Source organism: Lytechinus pictus, chromosome 19 (assembly GCF_037042905.1).
Source record: "Lytechinus pictus isolate F3 Inbred chromosome 19, Lp3.0, whole genome shotgun sequence".
NCBI classification, from domain to species: Eukaryota; Metazoa; Echinodermata; class Echinoidea; order Temnopleuroida; family Toxopneustidae; genus Lytechinus; species Lytechinus pictus.
The window spans coordinates 12185073-12210745 of record NC_087263.1 but is presented as its reverse complement, the minus strand read 5'-3'; the positions used below and the strand labels follow the sequence as shown (position 1 = coordinate 12210745).

Genomic DNA, 25673 nt, shown 5'->3' with positions numbered 1-25673 from the left:
CAGGCTGATACTGATCAATGGAGAACTACAAATTCATGACCAAGAGGCCATTCTCATTACGCTTTCTAAAACTAGTTTACTGGAAACCGATTCAGGAAACCACTTTGAAAGATCGCTTTGCGAGCGTTCCCACTTGATCACATGAAAGTGGTTTTCAAAATCACTTCACGTAAAGCGCTCTTGTTGCTGTGTAAACGCTCTCAGCAGGGTGACACGTTTCGCGCGAAATTCGAAACCGCAGCATACGCATTCTACACCTGTCGTGTGGAGTAGCGTGCTCATAATGTGCGAAGATCGCTTCCCGAAGAACGGTTGTGTCCTCACTTACGCTAAAACCAGTTTAACGAGGCAAAGCGATCTTGAAAACTACATCGCGAGGTGGTTTTCAAAACTGGTTTGGAAGATCGCTTCCAACCAAGACCGCTTTGACCGTTCTCACTACACATTAAACTAGTTTCCACTAAACTAGTTTTAGGAACGTAGTGAAAACAGCCTCCAAGATCACATCATATCATACCATTCACATTCAGCAAGTGCATCTAGTATCGGCAACCTAACAAGTAGAAATAGAAAATTCATTGTATAAACTTACCAAGTGATAATGCAAGCAATAGCATGCTGAAGGAGGCTAACTCATAAATAGTAATTCCTTGATCAGACCATCCGACTGTGGGCTAGCTACCAGTACCGGGCCAAAAGCCGAATCAGTCAGATCAGACTCAGCTCAGGTGAAATCAACAAGTGTTTATTTATCCAAATTCCAAGTTTAGACATCAACAAGCATGCAAAAATCCTCTCCTCCAAGGAACAATACCAATCACACAGTACAAGCTGCTATTGTATACAAAAAATCAATGCATATTCCTCAATAATCCCTTCATGGGTTATTATTTTATATTGCGCTCAACAATGACTAATCCCGTTGATACAAAACCCATGCATGCAGGTAATAGCATGGAATAGTCCCTTCCTAAGAATACTGGGATGATTTAGGACTGTGTGTGCAGTGTGTGTTGATATCCTGAAGTGGTTTTGAAGTCAGCCTCAACTTGAAAAGTGAGACCAACTATTACACTGTAGTCTACGCACATCAGACCCAAGCCAAGATCCAATGACCAGAGGGGTGATATCTGAAAAGTGCTTTTAGAGATTTCATACATCATTCCAATGAAATAAAACGGAACATTATTACGTGAATTATTAATTTGTGACGACGGTCAAATTGTCTAAAGATTAAAACCCTGAGTAGACTTCAACAATTTTCTTTTCGTGCAATATCACCATCAATCGAGTGAGCTGCATCATTGAGCTAATTTGCAAGTGAAACAGACTTGAACAAGAAAATGTCTCCTAAACTCCATGATGTATCACATCATTTGACTTCAAACACAAACGTTACTGAACTTTGCTGCTTGGCAATGTCCTTTGGCAAAGCACCAATCAAAACTTTGCCACTCTCCATCCAGGTGTTAAATGGGTACATGGTAGATTGCGAACATCAATGTTATTGGCAGATCGTATTGAATTCTCATTGCTGGAATACTCCCCAGGGAGTGGAGATTGTGCATACACTAAACATGTGGGCCATCTACAATCCAAAGACTGGGGTAATAGTAGTCCTATTAGTAAAGCACTTCAAGCTGTTCAGATGATGATGATGCACAGCACTTGTATAGCGCCATATATCTGTCAAAGACATTCAAAGGCGCATTTTTGGAGGAGCCAGCCAATCTCGGTCGCCTAGAAGGGCGCACACACCGAACTGTGACCCGCAGGTCTCTCCTCCCGATATGGTGGGGGAATGCAGGTGGACCACTACACCGGGGTTTCCCCCTACTCTTATTCGAATAGTGCAGTGGATTCTTAGCGTGCAAAGTCGGTAGCTCTCCTCTACATGGGGCCTCCATTTAACGTCCTATCCGAGGGACGGAGTGTTTTCCACTGTAACATAGCCTGCATCTGATCTACATGTATGTACAGGGGAGAGGCATTTACACACAACGCACTGGCTTCAGTCATCCGCCCGGGGTGGACTCGAACCCACGAACTTTGGTTCGACGGGCAGACACTTTACCGACTGAGCCAACTTCGCTCTCAGATTAAAAAGCACTATTAAATAAAAGTGGAAAATAATTTTGTCCTGCCATGTCTTATCAGTTTCTTTCATGCTCTTGACCTCCAATTAAGGCCAAGGAGAAAAAACATAAATAAATGCCCAAATTTCCTGGGTTTTTTGCTAGAGCTATACATGTAGAGCAAAAAACAGGAAATGTTTTATGTATAATAGAACATACTGATCCAGACGACAACACCATCATTTCTAAAGGTGTTTGATTTATAAGACTAACCAGGAAACAAAAAACCTGGTATTTAGTCTATATATACAAACTCTATAGATATCCACTGTTTGAATAGCAAACATCCTTGTTGTGTGAAAGACATGCACAGTCATTACTTGGTGTCTCAGACAGAAAAACAAAGAAAACCTTCAAGTGCATGATGGTATTGAAAATTATCATTAAAGGAGAATGAAACCCTTGAAACCAGCTGAATCCATATCAAAGAGAAAAATCAAAGGAACACATTGTTGAAAGTTTGAGGAAGATTGAATGAATAATAAGAAAGTTATGAGCATTTGAATATTGAGATCACTAGTGCCATGTAGATCCTCCCATTGGCAATGCGACCAAGATCTGTGATGTCACACACGTACAACTCTCCCATTTGGACACTGAAAATATACCCCAAAACATTTCTTTTTGCTCATTCTAATCATATGACAAACGATTCATCAATGATATAATGTTGTGAAACCTCTGTACTTGTCATCTCATAAAGAGAACACCTCACCTTGTGATAGACTCTATAAAAGTGAGAATATAAGTGAAATAAGTACTAAAGTAATGAGGGAGTTGTACGTGTGTGATATCACAGATCTTGGTCGCATTGCCGATGGGAGGATCTACATGGCACTAGTGATCTCAATATTCAAATGCTCATAACTTTCTTATTATTCATTCAATCTTCCTCAAACTTTCAACAATGTGTTCCTTTGATTTTTCTCTTTGATATGGATTCAGCTGGTTTCAAGGGTTTCATTCTCCTTTAAGAAGCACACAACAGCAATGAAGAAATAATACTTATATATCATCATCAAAATTTTTTTTATTGCAACTTGAAAATAATTTTTTTTAAAGGGTTTTGTAACACTAACAGTCAAGGTTGCAGGTATACTTCTTTAAAAAGTTGAAATGTTTCAATTAAACTTGATTTTAGTTGAGATTCAGTGATTCACTATTGATTTAAGTCAGACTCAGGCGTACATGAATGTTTATTAAATTCACTATGCTCCAGCTAAAATATGTTCTCAATTGTGTCTCCATTTTCAGTTGCCTGGGTTACATCCAATCTTTTGAGCTGAACCCGGGGTGGGGGGGCACTCAGTATGTAATCAGTGGTGGGTATGTGACGCGGAGGGGACCCCCATTTTTACACTAAATTTTCCGTTCCAAGGCATCAAATTTTTATCTTATTGAGAAAAAGAACAAAGAAAGCCGCTCCAAAGCATAGCATTTTCTTCGTTACGCCATTCCGGCCGCATTGATCCGCTACAATGAGCTGCAAGTTTGGTGAAAAGCGGCCCGATTATCGCCTCTGCGTGAGCGCACCCGGCGCCAGTGCCGCTGAGCTAGCTGCATGCACGTATGCCCGATCAATAGGGATGCCATGGATCCTAGTTGGGGATGCATATGCACGCAGGCGACCTGTTCCAAGGACCCCCGTTTTCACAAACGTTTGCAGTTCCGAAGCCTGTTCCGAGAACCCTCCTTTTTACAATATGCCCGCTCCAAAGCCCCCTTTTTTGTCTCGCCCACGGCACATACCTGTACCACTTTTTTGGTCGTGTAACCCCCCCCCCCCCCCCCCCCCCCCCCGGAGCTGTAATAATAAAATAAAACCCACACACACAAACAAAAATCCCTTAAGCCTTCATATTAATGCCAGGACCACTTACATATTCTTTTTTTTTTAATCACCAGCTTCAAATAAGGATTCTTAAAACATACAATTGATATCTTTTGATAATCCCCAGGCATTTACAGCTGGTAAATGTTTTTCTTACTCTTTTGTCATTTATTGTAATTTGTATGTATTGTACTGGTCATTGTTATCATTGTGCTAATCTTTTTATTGTCATGATTGTATTCCTGGAAAGAAATGAAATACTAGTATACAAAAGAAAACATTTCAACCTTACTATTAATGTCTGAATTGAAAGACTACTGATTAGTATTGTATTGGGGAGTCACTTCCCAGGTAATATACATACCACATGGGATCATCATCAAAACACCACTGGCTGGCTGCATTCACACTTTGCACTAATCCAGTTTAACTTTTAGTTTTGATGTTTATTGTCATCAAAACACCACTGTACTGGCTGCATCCACACTCGATACTAATCACGCTTTAATAATTTTTAGTGTGGATGTTTTTCTTCATCAATGCACCACTGTACTTGCTGCATTCACACTTTACACTAAAATCCAGTTTAACATTTAGTTTTGATGTTTGTCATCACTCATCAAATCATAATAATTAAGTTTTAGCATGGATGCTTTTCTTCATCATAACACCACTGCACTGGCTGCATTCACTTTACACTAATCTATTTAAACTTCTAAAACAAATGTTTATCATCCAAACACCACTATAATGGCTGCATCCACACTTAATACTAATCCCGATTAATTTTCAGTACGATATGGATAAGTCATCATTACAACATGCACCTCTAAATATTGAATGCGTTCACACTTAAAATCAATTTTGTTTTAGAGTTTCAGTATGGATATTTATTATTTATCATCAGAGTATGCATCTTACTGGCAGCATTCACATTTTATCATATTCTAAAATGTATTTCAAATTTTTGTACTGATCCTTGTTATCGTAACTTTTATTTCATTTTCGTTTTATTTATTTATTTTTTGCTCATAACTTAATATGACTTTATTCTCTTGTATGTGTGTCTGGTTTTCTCTTGACTAAAGTATTAAGTTATTCAGTTAACTTTTTGACCCTGGCAGTGGCACTGGGTGCACCATCTATATTCTGTTATGTTCATTACTGGGTTGTATAACATTGTATCAATTTCCTTGGTGTACTTTTCACTGCTGAATAAATACTACTAACAATTAGAAAACATGCACCATAATTACTGGCTGCATTCACATAACACTATAGTTTAACTTCTGAATAGAATGAATGATGTTTGTCATCATCAAAATCGATCTACACCTTTTTACAGGCTGCATTCAATAAACGTCTGTCAAAACATAAGAATGAAAACACAAAACCCTAAAGATTGCAATTTAAAAGGCTCTTTGGCAGAACCATTGGTAAAACAAAGATGGAAATGTAATAGCAGGGGCCTGTCTTACAAAGAGTTGCGATCAATCGCAACTATGGAAAGCCAGCAAAGTCAATATATAAAATACATGTTTGTTCAAAAGAAATTCTAGATATGAATGTATATCCATAAATTCATTGATTTCTTGAAAATTTGGTGTGTTCTCCTTTCTTTACAAAGGACATTTGGCAAATTTCCTGTAGACAAATTTATGACACTGATGGATTTCCATAGAGTTCGATTGATTGGATCAATCGTAGCTCTTTGTAAAATAGGGCCCAGACCATTAGTAATTTTGTGAAGACAATGGCAATGACCAAGGGAGTGTTTCCTGGAGCAGAATGTCCATGATTTTCATTGACTTATTTGTTCTGAGCCAATCAGATGCAGGGATTTCAGTAGCTTGTAACAGATGTCGGTCAAAATTACTGACTATGTGTATATTGAAATGCTTCAATCAGAAGTGGAAGAATGACTGAACCTGGTATACAGTTTACCTCCAGAACAGGACAGGAAGATGAAAAGGTCATGTGCACTGTCACATAACATAACCAATCCTGAATGGAAAGCCTTGTGATAATAAGATAAAACCTTATCTGACCCAGTAAATCAACAAAACACCCGATAAAGGAAGTACTGTACATGTAAGTGACAGGTAGGACTATATATTTTGTTTTAAAACAGTTAAATTTGTTTTATACATGTATTTTATTTTGGATACTACTTTTAAACACCCTACTGCCTATTAATCTGCAGCTTAACCCAGGAATCCTTTTAGGAACTAAAGGGCCTTCTGCACCAGCCCGAGTTTTCAAATTAGCGCGCAATTTCTGATCCAGCAAATTATCCCAATCTGAACAATCTCGAGATTATTTGTAACGGAGACCCAATTATCGCGCTAGTTCACTGGATTAATCTCGATATGCAATCCCAATTCAACTTGGGGATTATTTGCAAAATAAGCGCGCTATTTTACGCTGGTGCAGACGCACTCGGGATTATTTATTCACGGCGTCAGACCATAATGCATCGATACCTCGCTCGAGCAGGAATCGCTCTTCTTGCGATGGTGGAGACAGGGTTTCTTGAATCTCGAGATTAAATCACAAAGAGGGCCGATCGGGCTAAAATCTTGAGATTGAGCAAACTCGGGCTGGTGCAACACCGCCTTGAGGGGCAAAAATTGCCCCCAGCCTCCATGAAATTTTTTTTTGCACTGCTGCAAAATGACTTTGGAAAAATCTCAAGAAATTGTAAAAAGTAGGTCAATAATCAGTTTTTCAAACTTATCTCCAATCTGCAAAATGACATTTCAAAATATCCTAATAAAACAAATGAGCTTTTCCTCGCTTGATAACAGTTGAACTGCTTGTTTTAATTTCGAATAATTCAACTTGATTTTAGGGTGAGGTACCCCTCCATTATCACTTAATAAACCTGTCTTTGGTCATGTGAAATTCCCCCAAAATGTGTTTTATTCCCGGGGGGGCCAGTCAAATATATTGATGTACACACGCGTGACCAAGTAATTTCAAAACACCCCCTAAACAAGTTTTTCTCTGTGTGCAAAAGTACCCCCTAAACAAGTTTTTTGCGCGCTTTATTTACACATTTTGGCCCCTAAACAAGTTGTCGCCAAAATATGACCTCGGGAAAAAGCCTTGGGGGAAAAAACATACCCTAAACACGTTTGGCTAGTCTCTAAAAAGCTTTGGGGAAAAACATACCCTAAATACGTTTGACCCCGCGATCGACCATTGACCAGTCTTTCAAAACCACCCTTTTTCTTGAAAATCTGTGTTTTTGATACCCTTAACGAGTCCACGGCGGACCGCGTCCAAAACTAAAAAACACCCCTTTAAACACGTTTTTTGGGTCACGCGTGTGTACAGAAATATATTTGACTGGCCCCCCCCGCGGTTTTATTGGATAAATTTACTGATTTTTCATCAGAATATAATTTGATCAAAATAGAATACCTGCATATTCATGTATGTCTTGTTTATAACACCTTCTCAGGCATAATGGGCTAGCAGTCTTCCAATATCCAATTACTGAAAGCAAGTGCTCAAACAGCTACCGTTATTAAAATAAAAACATTACTGAGAGAGGCTGCTAGATACTGCTGGAAAACAAGCCATATCTAATTCTAATGGGTAAAAATGCATTCAATGATTACTACGCTTTTATATTGTTACATTTGAAGATAGCTCAGTCGGAAGAGCGGGGGTTTCGGATTCCGGTGACCCGGGTTCGATTCCAACTTGGTGCACTAGTGCCCTTTGGCAAGGCATTCATCCTCTATACCAGGTCCCTCGGAGAGGACCTTAAGCTGTCGGTCCTCTGGTTGCTTGCTTACAAGCATTCATGCTTTCTTAGCAATCAGGTAAAATAATGACAACCACATTTGGGAATAGTTCCCATTACTGCCAATTTTGAAACAAAGTTAAAGACAGCTCGGCTTTCAGGGCCCTGTCTTACAAAGAGTTATGACTGATCCAATCAATCGTAACTATATGGAAATCCATCAGTGTCATAATTTTTTCTACAGGAAATTTGCAAAATGTCCTTTGTAAAACAAAGGAGAACACACCAAATTTTCAAGAAATCAATGAATTTATGGATATACAACCATATCTAGCCTTTTTTAACAAACATGCATTCTATATGTTGACTTTGCTGGCTTTCCATAGTTGCGATTGATCGGATCAATCGTAACTCTTTGTAAGATGGGCCCCAGATCTCACCTGGCCCTGTTGCAAGAGTTCTCCACTGTGTCAACAACACAAACCCAGATAAGAGTCAGACTTGGCAAACTTTTCTTGTTTGTGATGACCACATTAAACCAACTATTAAAGCACTGTTATGCTGATAACATTAGTTGCGTTCACATGACAGTTAAATTCATAGCCTCAAAGTTGAACACTACAATATGCTAAACATATATCTCAAAGTGTTCATATTTTGTACCTTAATGTGATCACACTGTACTGCATCATTTCACCTCAATTTTTTCACACTACTTTATGGTAATCATATCAATGTGTTCATACTATACTTTGGTAATCATATTCACTCAACGTGTTCACACTACACTATGGTAATCATATTCCCTCAAAGTGTTAACACTGCACTATGGTAATCATAACTCTACACTATAGTAGTCATATTCCCTCACAGTTTTCACACAACTTTATGGTAGTCATATCAATGTGTTCATAGTACACTATGGTATTAAATCATATACCCTCAAAGTGTTCACACTACACTATAGTAATCATATCACCTCAATTTTTTCACACTTCTTTACAGTAATCATATATCAATTTGTTCATACTGCACTATGGTAATCATATTCCCTCAAAGTGTTTACACTACATTATATGGTAATCATATTTCCTCAAGGTGTTCACACTATACTATGGTAATCATATCACCTCATTTTTTTCACACTACTTTATGGTAATCATATCAATGTGTTCATAGTACACTATGGTAATCATATCAAAATTTCGGGGTGGTGCCATCCGCTTTACATTTTCATCCGCTCCAGGCAATGGACAAAATGGGCGAACAATGAAATAACAGTGGACGGATGCTCGATGGATATAGAGCAGATGAACCAACTATTCTAAGATTACACAACGATGCATAACGTTTTCCAACGGATGGCAAGATTCTTTTCCGTTTTACATCCTCTCTGCATACGTAAGTGCAGTGGAACCAAGCCTTGAACGGTGTACCATTTGGGAGAAAAAAGCACACTACAAGTGGATAAACCATAGGAAATGGTTTTAAAAAATGTGCAAAGAGAAAAAATGAATCACACTGTAATACTTACTCGTTTGCAATTCGAACATCTCGTTCTTCGCGGTACAGTACTGCCAACTGTTGTAATAAATGACATTAATCATTATTTAAAACAATAATACATTACACCAAATAAAATAAAGTCTATTTGGTTATGCCTTCATCTGGTAATATACATGAATTACGAACAATTATGAATTAAAAACAATGAATAAATTATGAAAATAATGCATCATATAGGCATTTCTTTTGAATAGTTAATTCATTTTTCATTTATATCCGTAGTTTTTACTTAATTTATATTCATAATTGTCTCTATTTGCTAATTTCTAAAGCACTGTGATACAGTCATAGCAAAGAGCACTTTATAAATACCAATATTGAATTGTATTGTATTTTAAAAGGAGGGGGCTTCGGAATTATCTCATATACTATTTCATGTAAAACATATGTGTGCTAAATTTTTTCTTTTTTTAATTATGTGTTTTATTGATATTACAATCACAAGCGTAATCACAACATTTACATGTACATACAAAATTGTTAATAGAACTTGTAACTTTTATGAGAAATTAATTTCAGACCAAACCACCAATATGTATGATCTCCTAACAGATCTAAAAGTCTTTGTTATTATCAAATTAACCAAACTAGCCAACATTGAAATTCATCAAAATTGAATATTAAAAAGAAAAGAAATTTGTTTTACAAACATATTTACCCCGCTATTAATTGCTGTATTCTTCAATGTACAGTGTAATCATGTATCGGTCACTCAACCAGAAATTCATTTATGAATTCATCCATTAATTATTCAATAAATTATTTCACAGAAACTGCCATTCATTACATTCACATATATGTAAATTACTTTTCTTGTAAGGATTGATGTATTATCCACAATCAACTAATCTACTTACTCACTCAACAGTCCATCCTAATATCTGTCCATCCATTCACCCATCCATCCACGTACATGAACCCATCCATCCACCCACTAATCCAACCATCCATTCACTCTTCCATCCATCCATCAATCAATCCATCCAACCAGTGCACCCATCCATCTATCCATCCATCCATCTATCCATCCATCCATCCATCCACCCACTCACCAACCCATTCATCTATCAACCCACTCATCCATCCATCTATCCATCAACCCACCCACCAACCCATCCATCCACCCACCCACCCACCCACCCACCCTCCATCCATCAATAAATCCATCCACCCACCCACCCACCCATCCATTCATCCATCCATCCATCAATAAATCCATCCAACCACCCATCCATCCATCAATCCATCCATCCATCCATCCATCCATCCACCCACTCATTCATCCATCCATTCATCCACCCACCAACCCATCCATCCATCCATCCATCCATCTATCCATCAACCCACCCACCAACCCATCCATCCATCCACCCACCCATCAACCCATTCATCTATCCATCCACCCACCCACCCATCCATTCATCCATCCATCCATCAATAAATCCATCCAACCACCCATCCATCCATCAATCCATCCATCCATCCACCCACTCATTCATCCATCCATTCATCCGTCAATCCATCCATCAATAAATCCATCCAACCATCCATCAATCAATTCATCCAACCAGTGCACCCATCCATCTATCCATCCATCCATCCATCCATCCACTCACCAACCCATTCATCTATCAACCCACTCATCCATCAATCCATCCGTCTATCCATCAACCCACCCACCAACCCATCCATTCAACCATCCATCCATCCACCCACCCACCCACCATCCCATCCATCCATCAATCCATCCACCAATCCACCCACTATTGACTATTATGTATTCACATGTAGAATTACTTTTCATTTCTTAAAAAATAAAAGCAGCTATTTCCAACCTCACCTTTTCCCATGAGCCCTCCAATACTGCCAACAGATATTGTATTCCTGTTAAAATAAAATAATAAAGTGTTTACGTTCACAATTTCATTTAAGAAATAAAATCACAGTAAAAAAACAAAAAGATTACCAATGAGCATGCATTGTTTTACTCTTTATCCAGAGGAAGGTTATCAATAAAAGATATTAAATCAACTTCATTGTATTTCTGTGCATTGGAAATTCCAATAGATCATTGGGGTGCTAAAAATATCGGCCCCGGGTTGTTCTTACCTTGTTTCTCAAAATTTCAAAATTTTTAGATCAGATCAGAAATATGGCACTGGTGACAAACCCATTAATAATAACATAGGTATATTTTACCCAGGGAAGCCACTTCAGTTCTGAAAACTGTTCTCCCAGCGGGCCCTGCTATTATTATTACCCCGGCTTTAGCTGGGCTGCCTAGACGCTCAAGCATTTAAGGAATTTCTTCCTACCGGGTACCCATTCACCTCACCTGGGTTGAGTGCAGCACAATGTAGATACATTTCTTGCTGAAGGAAATTACGCCATGGCTGGGATTTGAACACACCTCTGTTTCAAAGTCAGAAGACTAATCTACTGGGCCACAACGCTCCAATTGGCCCAAATGCACAAAGGTGGTTATGAAAACCATCAGTTGAACCCATGGTTTATGCAGATTTCCTGTATAAATTACGCTTAATTTACCACGCTTGCTAAAAATTGACAAATGCTGATGCAATCTTTTGTCACAGTGCGCCAAATTGATGCCTGTCGCCATGGTTGAATAAGCTATTATATTCATGAGTTTACTGTTTTGGACATATTTTTGAATACATGGTAAATGAGGCATAATTTATGCAGGAAATCTGCATAAACCATGGGTTCAACTTATGGTTTTCAAATCCACCTTTGTGAATTCAGGCCATATTGTCAGAAAACGAAAAAAATCTCCTAATTCCTGTAGAGAACTCTGTCATTGTAAACGAAGTTTGCTACATGTGTCAAAACTCTAAAATCAAGCTTTTACTCAGATGTCCTCAAATTTATGAATTTTGAGATACCCTGTATGACCTTGTAATACCCAAGCGATGATATGTCAACCATTTACAATGTAATTCCATATCATGAGGTTGTAATTCTTGTACCTTTTTGGAGCAGTGAGAATTTGACATATTAGGTTATAAAAAGAATTGCAAATAATAAATCAGTGTCCTGGATGGGGTCAAAGATAAAAGTAGTTTCAGTAACCACTGATTTCACAAGAAAGTCTGTAAAACAAAGATTAATTGTCACTATATCATGATCTGGTACAGTGACATAAACTGAATTTTAGGAAATCCTGAAATCCAAGCTGAAAAACAATAACTCTGTAGATTGTCAACACAGATAAGCACATGTGGGGCAGTGTATCATTATTGCTTGGAAAAAGACCCAACAGTTGACTTGAATCTCATTTTCTCAGCAATTACACAATGTCTTCCAGAAGCCTTTGGCACATCTTTTTTTTATGAGACATGTTGTTTGGTTGGTTTTAGAGATGATGGCGCTATCCCATCGATATCTCTGATGATTTACGCAAGGCTATGCGAGAGGGATTTCACCCTCCTCTGAACAACTCCATCGTAATTCGGTTCTCCTATTTAGACATTCGGGTGGTCGTTTTATTGGATTCTGCACAAACCCTATTTAGAAATCATTACAATAATAATAATAATAATAATAATATACAGTTCTTGTATAGCGCATATCACATTATGAATAATGTCTCCAAGCGCTTCCAAAGGACTTGGATATTATTACCCCAGCTGTAACTTGGCAGCCGTAATTACTAAGATTACAGCGCACACGCATTTCAAGGAATAAATTCCTGCCAGGTAACCATTCACCTCACCTGGGTTGAGTGCAGCACAATGTGGATGAATTTCTTGCTGATGGAAATTACGCCATGGCTGGGATTCGAACCCACGACCCTCTTTTTCAAAGACAGAAGACTAATCCACTGGGCCACAACGCTCCACATACAACTGGCATTTATCTTTAAGTTTACTTACTTTCCTGTATGCTGTGTGTTATCTCGATAAGTAAGGTCTTCTTCAGAATCCGTCGTCTCATACATCAATTCTAGCCTCTTCTGTTCAAGTTCCTTCTGTAGAATACAAAGCTGGGAAAACAAAAGTGAGAGAAAGGGGGTATTTTTCAAAGTATCATGTTTACTTTAAAAAAAGCTGGATCAGCACTCCAAACAAAAATACCTTTAATCGATTTAGGTCCTCTTTCATAAAGACTAGTTATAATAACAGATGCACAATATCTACAACAAATGTACAATTAGCCAATCAGTAGCCTTTAACTGTTATTGCAAATTTATTATTATAACAAGTTTTATGAAACAGGCCCCAATATCTAGAATGCATACATCTGTACAAAGTGTTTTCGAGATACAATGAAATAAACATGCATGGCATTGAACCATTGTCTTGACAATTCAATGTTCTCCAATATTGTTTCCAAAGTGTCATTTTGCATTTCTTGAGTGAAAAGTTATGACATTGATGGAAATCCATAGTTAAGGGTGATCAGATCAATCACAAACATTTGTAAGACAGGCCCATGAAGAGAGGGAGGAAGATAGGTCTAGGTCCAGTCTCACAAAGAATTAAGATTCATCCGATTATAAACCTCAAATGTATGGAAATCCATCAGTGTCATATTTTTTCTACAGGAAATTTGCGCAATGTCTTTTGTAAAAAAAGAGAAGCACCCTCACTTTTCAAGAGAGCAATGAATGTATTAATAAATAGCATGTTTCGAAAATATTTTGTACAAACATTCATTTTAGATGTTGACATTGCTGGCTTTCCATAGTTGTGGTTGATTGGATCAATCACAACTCTTTGTAAGACGGGGCCCAGGAATCACCTGTATCTTACGAAGACGTGAACTTATAATAAAAAATAAATTTAATGGTATCGATTCAAATATTGTCTCTCAGTAAAGCTAAATCATATATGTACTAATATGATACAAATCATCTGATTCATGATTTCTATTTTCATTTTTTGTATGCTTTCTATTTTTTTATTAAATTTCATTCATTCTGACACACAATCAACTCAAAGTAACCAACTAATTTTCAGTTGGCTCAAATCTGGGACTTACGATGCACTTTATATAAATAAACTTCTGCTTATCTTCCCAAGATGTGAACTCCTTAGGCTCCACATCCGCTCTGGCCAAATGAAGCTTATTCAAAGACAGACAAAACCTGATAAGTCAGAGATGTAACTCAAAAACCATACTCAGGTTTTCAACAAAACCATCTCAACATAAATTGACTCAATTCTCAGACTTACTTACCACACTTTCTATGTCAATAATCCGCTATTAATCTCTCCAAGAAGTTAGCTCCACCTCTGCTGGGGTCAGTTCCAGTTAATTCTAACCCAGACATATTCTGACATGTCAGATCTTTAACTCACCATTGACCCAAAGTCACGTTTTCAATGGAAACATCTCAACTGTGTTGACTCAAATAAATTTGGACTTACCAAGCTTTCTAGATCAATAATCTTTTCTATATCTCTATCGGATGTGAACTCCATCAGCTCTACCTCTGCCCGGGCCAGCTCCAGCTAATTCTAAGCCAGAAGCCTAGACCTAATTTAATATGTCAGATCTCTAACTCATCATCGACTCAAGCTCAGATCAATTATGAGACTTACATTGCTCTCCAGGTCAATAATCATGATTATCTCTTTTAGATCTGAACTTCATAAGTCCTACTTGTATCTTGATTGGGTAAAACTGAAACTCAGACTCAAACTCAGGTTCTCAATGGAAACCAACTCATCTTGAGTTTAATCTAAGGCTTACCATGCTCTCCAGGTCAATAATCCTTAAGTTTTTTTTATCTCTACCGTTCATGAAATCAACTCCACCTCTGCTCTGGCTAGCTCCAGCTAATTCTAACCAAGACATATTCTGACACATGTCAGATCTCTAACTCACCATCAACTCAAGCTCAGATTGCCAATTAAAATTGAGTTTAGTCATATTTTGACTTACCATGCTCTCTAGATCAATAATTCTCTGTTTGTCTCTCCCGGATGTGAACTCCATCAGCTCCACCTCAGCTCTGGCCAGCTCCAGCTCATTCTGTGCTTGACTCAGCCTATGATCTGTATCATCTCTTGGTTGTTCCACGACGGCGGGGGCAGACGAGAGCTGAGTAACATCCTCTTTCAAACTCTGTAATTGAGTTTTCAGCCGAGTATTCGCCTCTCTCAGAACCTTCAATTTGTCTCCCATGCTCACTGCCCTGTAAACAAAATCAAGAAAGTAAACCAAATCATGACACATCAGTAAATTTGAATTTAAAGAAATAATTAAAATTATATTACAAATGACACTAAAATAATGTTGTGTAATTTTGTAGCTGCATACGTAAGCGTGGAAATTTTGGTCTCAAAAGTTGTGCTAGACTTGAAAAATAGTCATGAAAAAATGCAGTGAAAACTTATCATGTTAAGCCTATACACTGCATCGCAAAAATGTTGGGGGCATTGTGCCCCCCCCCCCCTGCAATTAGGATTGAAACAAATAAAAAACATAATCAATATCATCATGTTCCATGAAAGTTAACTGAGTTTTATATATCAAATATCATTCGTTCAAATAAACGTTTATTTTTTTCAATTATATAAAATAATTTGTCAATTGTCATAAAGAGTATATATGTAAATTCCCAAAAATAAAAAGCTTGTGGCTTTGTATCATCAAATTTTCATCAAAACTAAATTTGATTCTGTTGTTCTCTCTCATTTACCTCTGGTCTGAATGTTTCTTTGCTTCTATGATCCATTTCACTTTACAGATCAGGCTCTCATGCTGAGATTTCAGCTTCTTCACACTCTGAAAAAAAAATAACGAGAAAAGAATCGTTAAAAACATTAAAGAAAAAATAAAAAGCATAAGAAGAAGCAACAAAAACATGAAAAGTAATGTCAAAACCAAGAAAAAACATGAAAATATACATTCAACACATGAGGAGAAATGCATATGCATGTAGCTTGAAAAACTATCAAAAACATAAAAAGGAACATAGAAACATGAAACATATATAATGGGCAAATATTTAAACACACAAAGAGATGAAAATCATAATAATGTGAAGTTCCTTTTATAGCATATTTCCTCTCTTCATTTAGATCACCTTTAGGAGTTTAATGCAAGTATATAAACTTGCAAGAACTCCACAAATGCATCTCTTGGTATTTCAGATCTTTCAAAAGGTTTTATGGGTGATGCTGCCCTCTAGTGCTGAAAACTATAAAGTCTGCAAAAGTGAGGAACTATAAACACGACAATAAGACTAGAGGGCTGTCGTCACTGTCATAATAATTACAATGTAAAGCACTTGGAAACACAGAGTACTCACTCTGTAATTGTAACTTTTATTATTATTTTTATCATCATTATTACCATTACAAAGTGGACTCTAGGATGGTAACACTCAACTCAATTTACCTGCTCGATACGCGTTTCTCATTCTGCATAAAAAATCTTGATACATGAAATTTTTGTCGAAATTCAAGGCTTTCTTCTTCCCTGTATTGTTATCAATTGTGCATCACGACCACATGAAGAGAGTGCATTGATTAGTTACCTAAACACACACATGCACGTGTTAACTGGGTGATTTCAGGTTTGATGCTAACATTGTGGTGTTGGTGTTAGGCCAATGTTTACATCTACATGTACAAACACCAAACTTCAATCATCTCAAGAGGTGTTGAGTCTTAGATAATGTGACTTGGGTCAGTTTTGTACACTTGCAAAATGTGTTGGAGCTAGGAAATGGAATCTTTAATTGTGCTTTCAACACCAACACTTACACCAAAGCTGAACTTTAAAGCACCTACTATAGACGTAAAATGTTTAACAGTCACCTAAAAACCAACAAATTATTTTTAATATTAGTATTTTCGCTCTATTATTTGTTTATATTTGAATATGTCACCATGTTTGATATTTGTGTTTGTTACGAAGGGCCCCAACGAAAATCAGCTTGTTGCTGATTGGGCTACCCTTCTTTTAAATACATTTGAAATAAATAAATAAAAAATAAATAAAAGAAATCTGAATGCTCACTCATACAGCTGTGTTATTTATGAATAACTTTACAAATAACATTACAATTGACTTGATTGTATAATGTGAGATACCTTTAAGTCCATGGTGCTTTGACAAAATGGGACAAATATTCAAACTGAAATCATTTTCCAACAAATAATAAGCACTGCGTTCAAATAGGTGTTATCAACAGGAATTAAAAATCTACAAAGACACAATTTTCATTTTAATAGTTGACAGAAACAAAAATATTGCTTGGTATCTATTAAAAGAACATATTCTATTTTCTTTAAAGTTGTTTCAGTTGTTTGTAAAGTTATGCTCAATTACGAATAAATAGCTTTATGAAGCAACCTCTCTCTTTGAAATGCAGAAAATGCTATTTAAACTAAAGACATCAGGGTCATATAAGTTTACCACTTGTTTTCAGTCGCTATTTCTGTTACTGTTTATGGTCACTCCTGTAGGAACTCAGCAGGGCAGCTTTTTGCTGGTAAATGCCAAGCTGGTACCAATTACATAGGAAACAATTTACGTCTAAGTTAACTAGGCATAGTGGCAGAATAAAGACGGCAGATATTACTCTCAAACGGGTCTTTTTATCAAAGTAGAGACAATGGTAGAGAGGGGATTTGAACTCACAACCTTGCGATTATGAGTCCAATGCTCTAACCACTAAACCACACACTAAACCACACGACCCATATTTGACACAATGCTGATATCAATGTTGACATGAATCGGATGGCTAAAAATGTAACATCATGTCGCACTACACAAGTGTGTACATCCTGTAATAGCAATTAGTCTCACACTACCTATTAGTTTAATACATTGATGTGATGAATGCACAAGGTCACTCCTTAATTAATAAATAATGAAATGAATGTACAGTGTATGAAAAATTATTGTGGAGTTAGGTTGCATTTTCATGCACCAGAATTTTAATGAAGTACAGATGAAATACCCTGAACGCACATCCTTGGATTATGTAATTAAATGTAAAGTTGTCGTTAGTAAAACCAAGCTAGAACTCATGCCTAGTTGTTTACAAACATACAAGAAGAGTACCTCTGACTGTGCAATGTTAATAAAGAGATACATGTACCACACAGGAAAAAGGGGGAAAATAAGAAAAATTATCAACATTTATTCATTAAAATTTATTTTCATTTTATATTATTCTATGTACATACACATGTAGGCACCAGCCAATGTGGAGAGCCTCTCGATTCTTTTAGGTGATTCCCAGGCATTGGCTGGTGCTCAATTTTATATTTCTCTTGCAATGTTTTCTATTGTATCTGTCAAGTTTGTTATTATCATGCCTGGAAATAAAATTACATAAATAAATTAATAAATAAACAAATATTACTTTACGTGGCTCTGTTTCATAAACCATTTGTGCATTCACAAACGACTTAATGAGCGACGAGTTTAGGGCATGCTATCTTGATCTCTTTGTCATTCTTAATCAAATTAGCCAAAGATGTTATAAATGTATGGTGATGTTTGATTGCTTGACCCACCTGGTACCTGTTTCATAAAACTTGTTTATTATAATAACAAATTTGAAATGGCAGTTAAAAGCTACTGAAATCCTTTATTCTGATTGGCCAATTGTAAATTTGTACATCTGTTATTATAACAGGTCTTTATGAAACAGTACCCTGATCAGGGTCGCTGCACTCAGTTGCGAACGCAGGATTTTTTAAGGGGGGGTTCAAGCTGAAAGAAATCTTGACAACCCCCAAAAGAATAAATAAATAAAGTCTTCACCACAAATTTTAGGTTGAAAAAAAAAGGTCTTCAAAAACTTTGGTTGGGTATCAAGAAAATTTAAGGGGGGGGGTTATAACCTGTAGTAACCCACTCCCCTGTACGCCACTGGCTGCACTAAAGCTGTGATAATAGTCTGCAGCAGAGCTTACAAACACCACATACTGCATAATGATAATAATAGGCATTAAAATAGCGCCATCTATCTAGAAATATTATATTCCGAGGCGCGTTATTATTCTTCTTACCTCGGCTTTAGCTCGAGCTGCCTTTCAGCGCTAATGCATTCAACGAATTAATCCTGCCAGGTACCCATTCACCTCAACTGGCTTGAGTGCAGCACAATGTGGATGAATTTCTTGCTGAAGGAAATTACGCCATGGCTGGGATTCGAACTCAAGACCCTCTGTTCCAAAGTCAGACGACTAATCCACTGGGCCACAACGCTCCACACATATTACCATCATTATCAGCATTAATCATCATCATCACCACCATCATCATCATCACCATCATCATCATCATCATCACCATCATCATCACCATCATCACCATCATCATCATCATCATCACCATCATCATCACCATCATCACCATCATCATAATCATCATCACCATCATCATCATCATCACCATCATCATCACCATCATCACCATCATCATCACCATCATCACCATCATCATCATCATCATCATCATCATCATAATCATCATCATCACCATCATCACCATCATCATCTTCACCATGTTCTTCATCATTATTATTATTATTATCAGTATCAATATCATCTAACTATCTGATATTAAAGGTAATAAAGATTAACTGATAACATTTCAATCCCAATAAAGTATAAATATACATCTACAAACCATCAGGAACATATTGAATACACCCCTCTTGAGAGCTATTTGCCAGCACAGATGATGGCTTAATACTGCGTTGTGAAAGCTAACGCTTCATGGATAATTAACTTTACCAAGCTTGAAAGCATTAATTCTACTTCATTTAACGCACCGATGCTGATGAAATTGTTGCATGCGGGATGTCCCTGTGGATTACTGAAGGCACACGGTCGTAATGGCAAGGCCGATAAAAGAGTTTTGCCAGACAATTAATTAAAATTGTAATATCATCCATAAATCAAATGGAGTCTATTTTCTTTTTCTTCTTTCTGAACATATTGCAATATACTGGATGAATTAACATATATATGTATGCATGGTAAGAGGGAGAAATAATGGAGAAATAATTAACAAAAGTCAAGAAGGACACTACTATATCTTTCAAATTACTTCAAACCTGGTTTCTGGTTTAATCTGGGTCTAACTTCATACATGTAAATAGCTGATATGATAGCAATTCTTGCTGGAATGTCAACCTTCATTGGAAGAGCCAATCAAGAAGTAGAATCAGGAAATAGACATTTCGCTGTTGTCATGGTAATTGATATCCCAGTAAGACTTGCTATCATAGTAACATTTTATGAAATTGGGCCCTGGTTTAATTTTTTTTTTTTTTTTTTTTTTTCAACCTTACTTCTACTCTCTACCACAGATCACTATTATAAAACTACTTTAAAACCTGGTTTAACTCGGTTACTGACAGTGTAATGGGGATCACAACTATTCTACAGAGGTGTTGTGGCTCAGTGGATAAGCCTTTGGACTTTGAACCACAAGGTTCAAATCTCATTGCAGCACTCGAGTCCTTTGGCAAGCCATTTATCTACATTTGCCACTCTCCACCCAGGTGTAGTAAATGAATACCTGGTAGGAAGGGATTCCCTGCACGCTCGAGCGTCTGATCTGGGTAGCCATGCTAAAGCCGGGTAATAGTATGCAGTGCTTAGAAACATTTGTATTATATAAATGTTGCATACTATTATTATTATAATTATTCTTGCTTCTGATTGGTCTGTTGGGTTGACTCACCTATAAACTTTCAATATCACCAGCCAGCCTCTCTTCCATCGTCTGGTTACGTGGTTAAATCTGGTTTGATTGGTTTCATCATACTTCATATATACTTCTCTATCTAGCTGCTCCTGATCGCTTTGATTGAGTTGACTAGCCACAAGACTTTTCACCTCAGCGCTCTAACTACTTCAAACCTGGTTAAGTCTGGTTTACAACTGGTTCATATCTTTTCTAGTTGTTCCTGATTGGTCTGATTGGGTTGACTCAACAACTTTCAGCCACAACATTCTGTCTCTTTTTTTTTTTTCATTTTTGTTTAAACACCTTCAAACCAGATTATCTGGTTTAATCTGGTCCATAACTGGATTAGTCTGGTTCATACCTGTTCTATTTGCTCCTGATCGGTTTGATTCAGTTAACTCACCACAAGATTTTCCATCTCATTTAATCTACTGTTGACCTGCTGTTATGAAACTGCTTCAAACCTGGTTAACTGGTTTAATCCAGTTTGTAAGTGGTTTAATCTGGTTTCTAAGTAGTTTTATCTGGTTCATACCTGTTCCAGCTGGGCCTGATTTGTCTGACTGGGTCGATTCACCACTGATTGGGTTGACTTTCAACCACAAGAACCAACCTCTCTTCCATTGTTTTAAACACCTTCAAACCAGGTTATCTGGTTTAAAACTGGTCTAATCTGGTTTATAGGCTACCTGTTCTATTTGCTCCTGATCCGTCTGATTTTGTTGACTCGCCACAAGACTTTCCATCTCAGCACTCATACTCTCCACTACGGCTTGAAAGCCTTCCATCATCTCTCCCGCAAAACTTATGCGACCACAGATCGGAGATGGACCGGGACTATCATTGACCTGGGTAAAAAAAAAATGACAAAAAATTGCAATTACAACATTCAATACAGGTGAATGTGCGGAAAAAGTCAACTCTTTTGAAATCTGTTAAACATGGGCAAAATTTGACTCGCACGTAAAGGGGCAAATAAGTGATGTTTTGAATAATCCGGTCTGACAAGTTGCATCAAATTAGACGAATATTTACTTGCATGTTTGTAAGATTGGCTAATGCAAGAGCATCGCAAACAGTGACCAAAATATTTTTGGAGAAAACTTGCTTATGGTTTTTTTTAAACGAAAGGCAAAGAAAAATGTAAATGTATAAATTTTGTACTAGAGCAAATTTTGAGTAGTATCTCATGACCTTTGCCCAAATCTTCAAAATTTGAAGACTGTTTTTTTTTTTTTTTTTTACTTTTCATTTCCATTATCATTAATGAGTCTTACTAATACAGATTACATGTAGCTTACACACACTGTTCTTCTAGAGGTCCATGTTACATGCAAACATAAATAATAAAAAAAGGACAATAAAAGTACCAAATCAATAAAGTTTGCAGAGGTGTGCATATATGATGACAGGAGTATTAAGGAACAAAATCATCTTCCAAATTACTTGATTTGTGTGGTACATAAAAAAATAAAGTTTGAAATCAGATTTAACCCTAAAAAGAATGGGCTATTTTGATGCCTAAGAAGACTACGGGTCTGATTCAGGCCCCCCATATGATCACGGCCGTCGATCATGTGAAAGCGACGAAAATTGGCACACGCATTACCCATGGCATAATCTACAAAATTGTAAGATCAAATTCGTTGTAAAGCTCAATTCTAATTAATTATGCTACTAGTAATTCATGTGTAAACTAATATCAAAAGTTTTCTCTAAGGTCCCTAAAATGCAATTTTTTCTTCACAGACTTTTCATAGGATTTTGATCAAATGTATTTTTTTATTATTACAATATCACAATTATTATCTTATCTATTTTATTGTTTTTTCAATGGAAATTGTCGAGGCTTTATTTTGAGCATAAACAAGATGAAATTAAAAGTTACCAAAAAAAAAGGAGAAATAATGATACATTTATGAAATTGGCTAAAAACACTAATTGGGAAGGATTTGTTTTTGAGCAAATTTGGGTCTGCATGCACTTACTGATTAAGGTTAACACTCCTCAACCCCTTGAACCTCACGTGCATAAAATTGAAATGAATTTTTCATAAGTCCTTATCCTATTCTGTATTTACTACTAATCTATTATTAAATTTTCATTCTTATCATTGAGTCTTTTGACAATTTTTTATGTCAATCGACTTTAATATCCTGTACTTACTACTATTCTTAATTCACTGAGTAAGTTTTCATTCTTATCAATGAGTCTTTCATCAATACTCGATGTCATCGGCCGTACCTCAGATTGCTCCATATCTCCTTTCTCAATTTGTACTGCCTACAAGAACGAAATATACAGGTAGAAAATATGAATTTAAAGAGAAAATATGCATAAACTATCCACTCTCATATTCAACTCATTAATACATTTATGATTACTTGGTTATTCTTAGTGAGGACTTTTTTCAATTTTCTGCATATCTCATCTTTTCCTATTGCACTGTTGTTAAAAGGAAAAGTCCACCCCAATAAAAACTTTATTTTAAAAAAATGAGAAAAATCCACCAAGTATAACACTGAAAATTTCATCAAAATCAGATGTGAAATAAGAAAGTTATGGTATTTGGTTATATGCATATCTTGGTCGGTGTGCAAATGAGGAGACTGATGACATCATCCACTCACTATTTCTTTTGTATTTCATTATATGAAATATTCAAATTGTCTCCTCATTGTCAGGTGAAACAAAGATAAATTCCTCCCTGAACATGTGGAATTAGCATTGTTTTAATACTATTTGGTTCAGTCAGGTTGATCATTATTGACAAATAATATTGTGTAACGATGAAAAACAAAAGAAATACATGTAGTGAGTGAGGGAACTCATCGACTGTTTCATTTGCATGTCACTGAGTTGTCCATATAACTGTTTTGTGAAAAATAAGCAAAACTTTAAAATGTCATAAATTTATTATTTTACACCCGATTCCAATGAAATTTTCAGCATTATGCTGGTTTGTTTTTTCTCTATAATATTCAAATTAACATTTTTCTGGGGTGGACTGGACCTTTAATAGTGTGCAAATAATTCCTGTAGACACTGTATGTATATTCCGAAGCGCACAGACTGAGAGTCACGGATGGGAATTTAAAGTAAATACATTGCTCGATAATAGTTCTTCTAGTACACCTGAAAGCATACAGCAAATCCTCAACATGTTTTCCCAACGGCTGTGTGCGTAACCTCGACATGCATTGCTCCAATCAATCGCACTGCTGCGATATTTTGATTTAGAGTTCAAAAGATTCAATTACTAATGATTTTTAATCTGGAGCAGTACTAACTTTATATCTAACCAACAAAATAATTGAATCAAAAGTATATTAATTAGTTTGACATACAACAGTTTCAAAATGGCAACAGGTTACAACTGTACATGTATGTATAAGGGGGGGAGATATATGTAAATTAAATAATTAAATTTTTGTATTTAAATTTTGCCTTTGATATGTACAGTTTATAAAATTGTGTATACATTCATACATGCAACGGAATAAAAATACACCGGCCCATATTCAGAACCACATGCTGGGCTATTAAACTACATGTACATGTACAAGGAAACCATGTGTATCATATTAAAGAGAAATTCCAGTAGTTGCAGTAAACACTGATTTCATGAGAAAGTCTGTAAAACCAGGCTTAATTGTCAGTATATCATCGAGGATCTAGATCTGGTACAGTTACATAAACTGAACTTTGTGAAATCTTGAAATCTACGCTGAAAAATGTTCAGACTGAACTTCCCCAACACAGATAAGCGCACGTAGGACAGTGTATAATTATTGCTTTGAGCGTCGGGCCCGACGCTCTACCCGAATTTCTCAGCAATTACACAATTTCTTCCAGAATCCTTTGGCACATGCGTTTTATTTATACAAACAGACACTTTGGTGGTCATTTCATTGGATTCCGTACGAACTCATTTTGATATCGTTACCAAAACTAGCATTTACCTTTAAAACATATTTATTGAATATACTCAAACAAGCTAAAGTAGTTTCCATTCATTTCCAAAATATTTGCCCTGATAAAGACTATCTATGAAAGATTGCTCAATGCGACTACTTGAGTTGGGCTTTCAAGAGTGCATTTGAAGATAAGAGCACATTTCAAAATAAAACAATAACATTTGATCGTTGTACAAACGCAAAAAGGTGATAATCTGGTAGGTAAACAATGACATTTGGTCTTAAAATAAAACTGGGCTTATCTTCGCACAGTTTGCATAGAAATAGCCTTCAAATAAAGCTCTGTTTACACATACTTAAAAAGTACAACAGCTGGTCATTTCTCACATTCAGTAGCAAATTCAGCCCTTGGAAGATATTGATATACAGTGGTATATGTGTCAATATTCTTTTAATATTGGATTTTGACCTCCACCATAATTTATGGATGCAAACAGTTGTTATACTTTATACACATTTTCAATATTCCCTGATATTTCTTGAGCATTTAATTGCAAACTTCAAGGACCATTTTCATCATTTTTTCATTAAGGATACTTCCGTGCAAAGTACACGTGGCGAGGTGCATTCAGTATTGTGCATCTTGCGTGTGATAAAGTAGAACTCATAACATTTCATAAAGAGTACAAATGTGACTTAATGCAAGGAGTCCACTGGGCGGCGCCATTTGGCATTTTTCCTGATTTTCCCCTTTATCAGCACTACAAAAAAATAAAAAA

The 25673-nt window shown here is 36.5% G+C and overlaps 1 protein-coding gene across 1 annotated transcript in view; it reads right to left on the bottom strand.

Annotated features, from left to right (window-relative positions):
• Nucleotides 1-9236: 9236 nt before the first annotated feature.
• Nucleotides 9237-25673, bottom strand: part of LOC129282770 (early endosome antigen 1-like) — a 30778-nt gene continuing 14341 nt past the window's right edge. Inside the window, exons 11-17 of the mRNA XM_064114073.1 lie at nt 23222-23260; nt 21667-21825; nt 15954-16039; nt 15194-15446; nt 13180-13289; nt 11127-11170; nt 9237-9301 (exon numbers count right to left, since the gene is read on the bottom strand). Of these exons, the coding sequence (XP_063970143.1) occupies nt 9237-9301; nt 11127-11170; nt 13180-13289; nt 15194-15446; nt 15954-16039; nt 21667-21825; nt 23222-23260 (756 nt within the window). The remainder of the gene's footprint in view (nt 9302-11126; nt 11171-13179; nt 13290-15193; nt 15447-15953; nt 16040-21666; nt 21826-23221; nt 23261-25673) is intronic.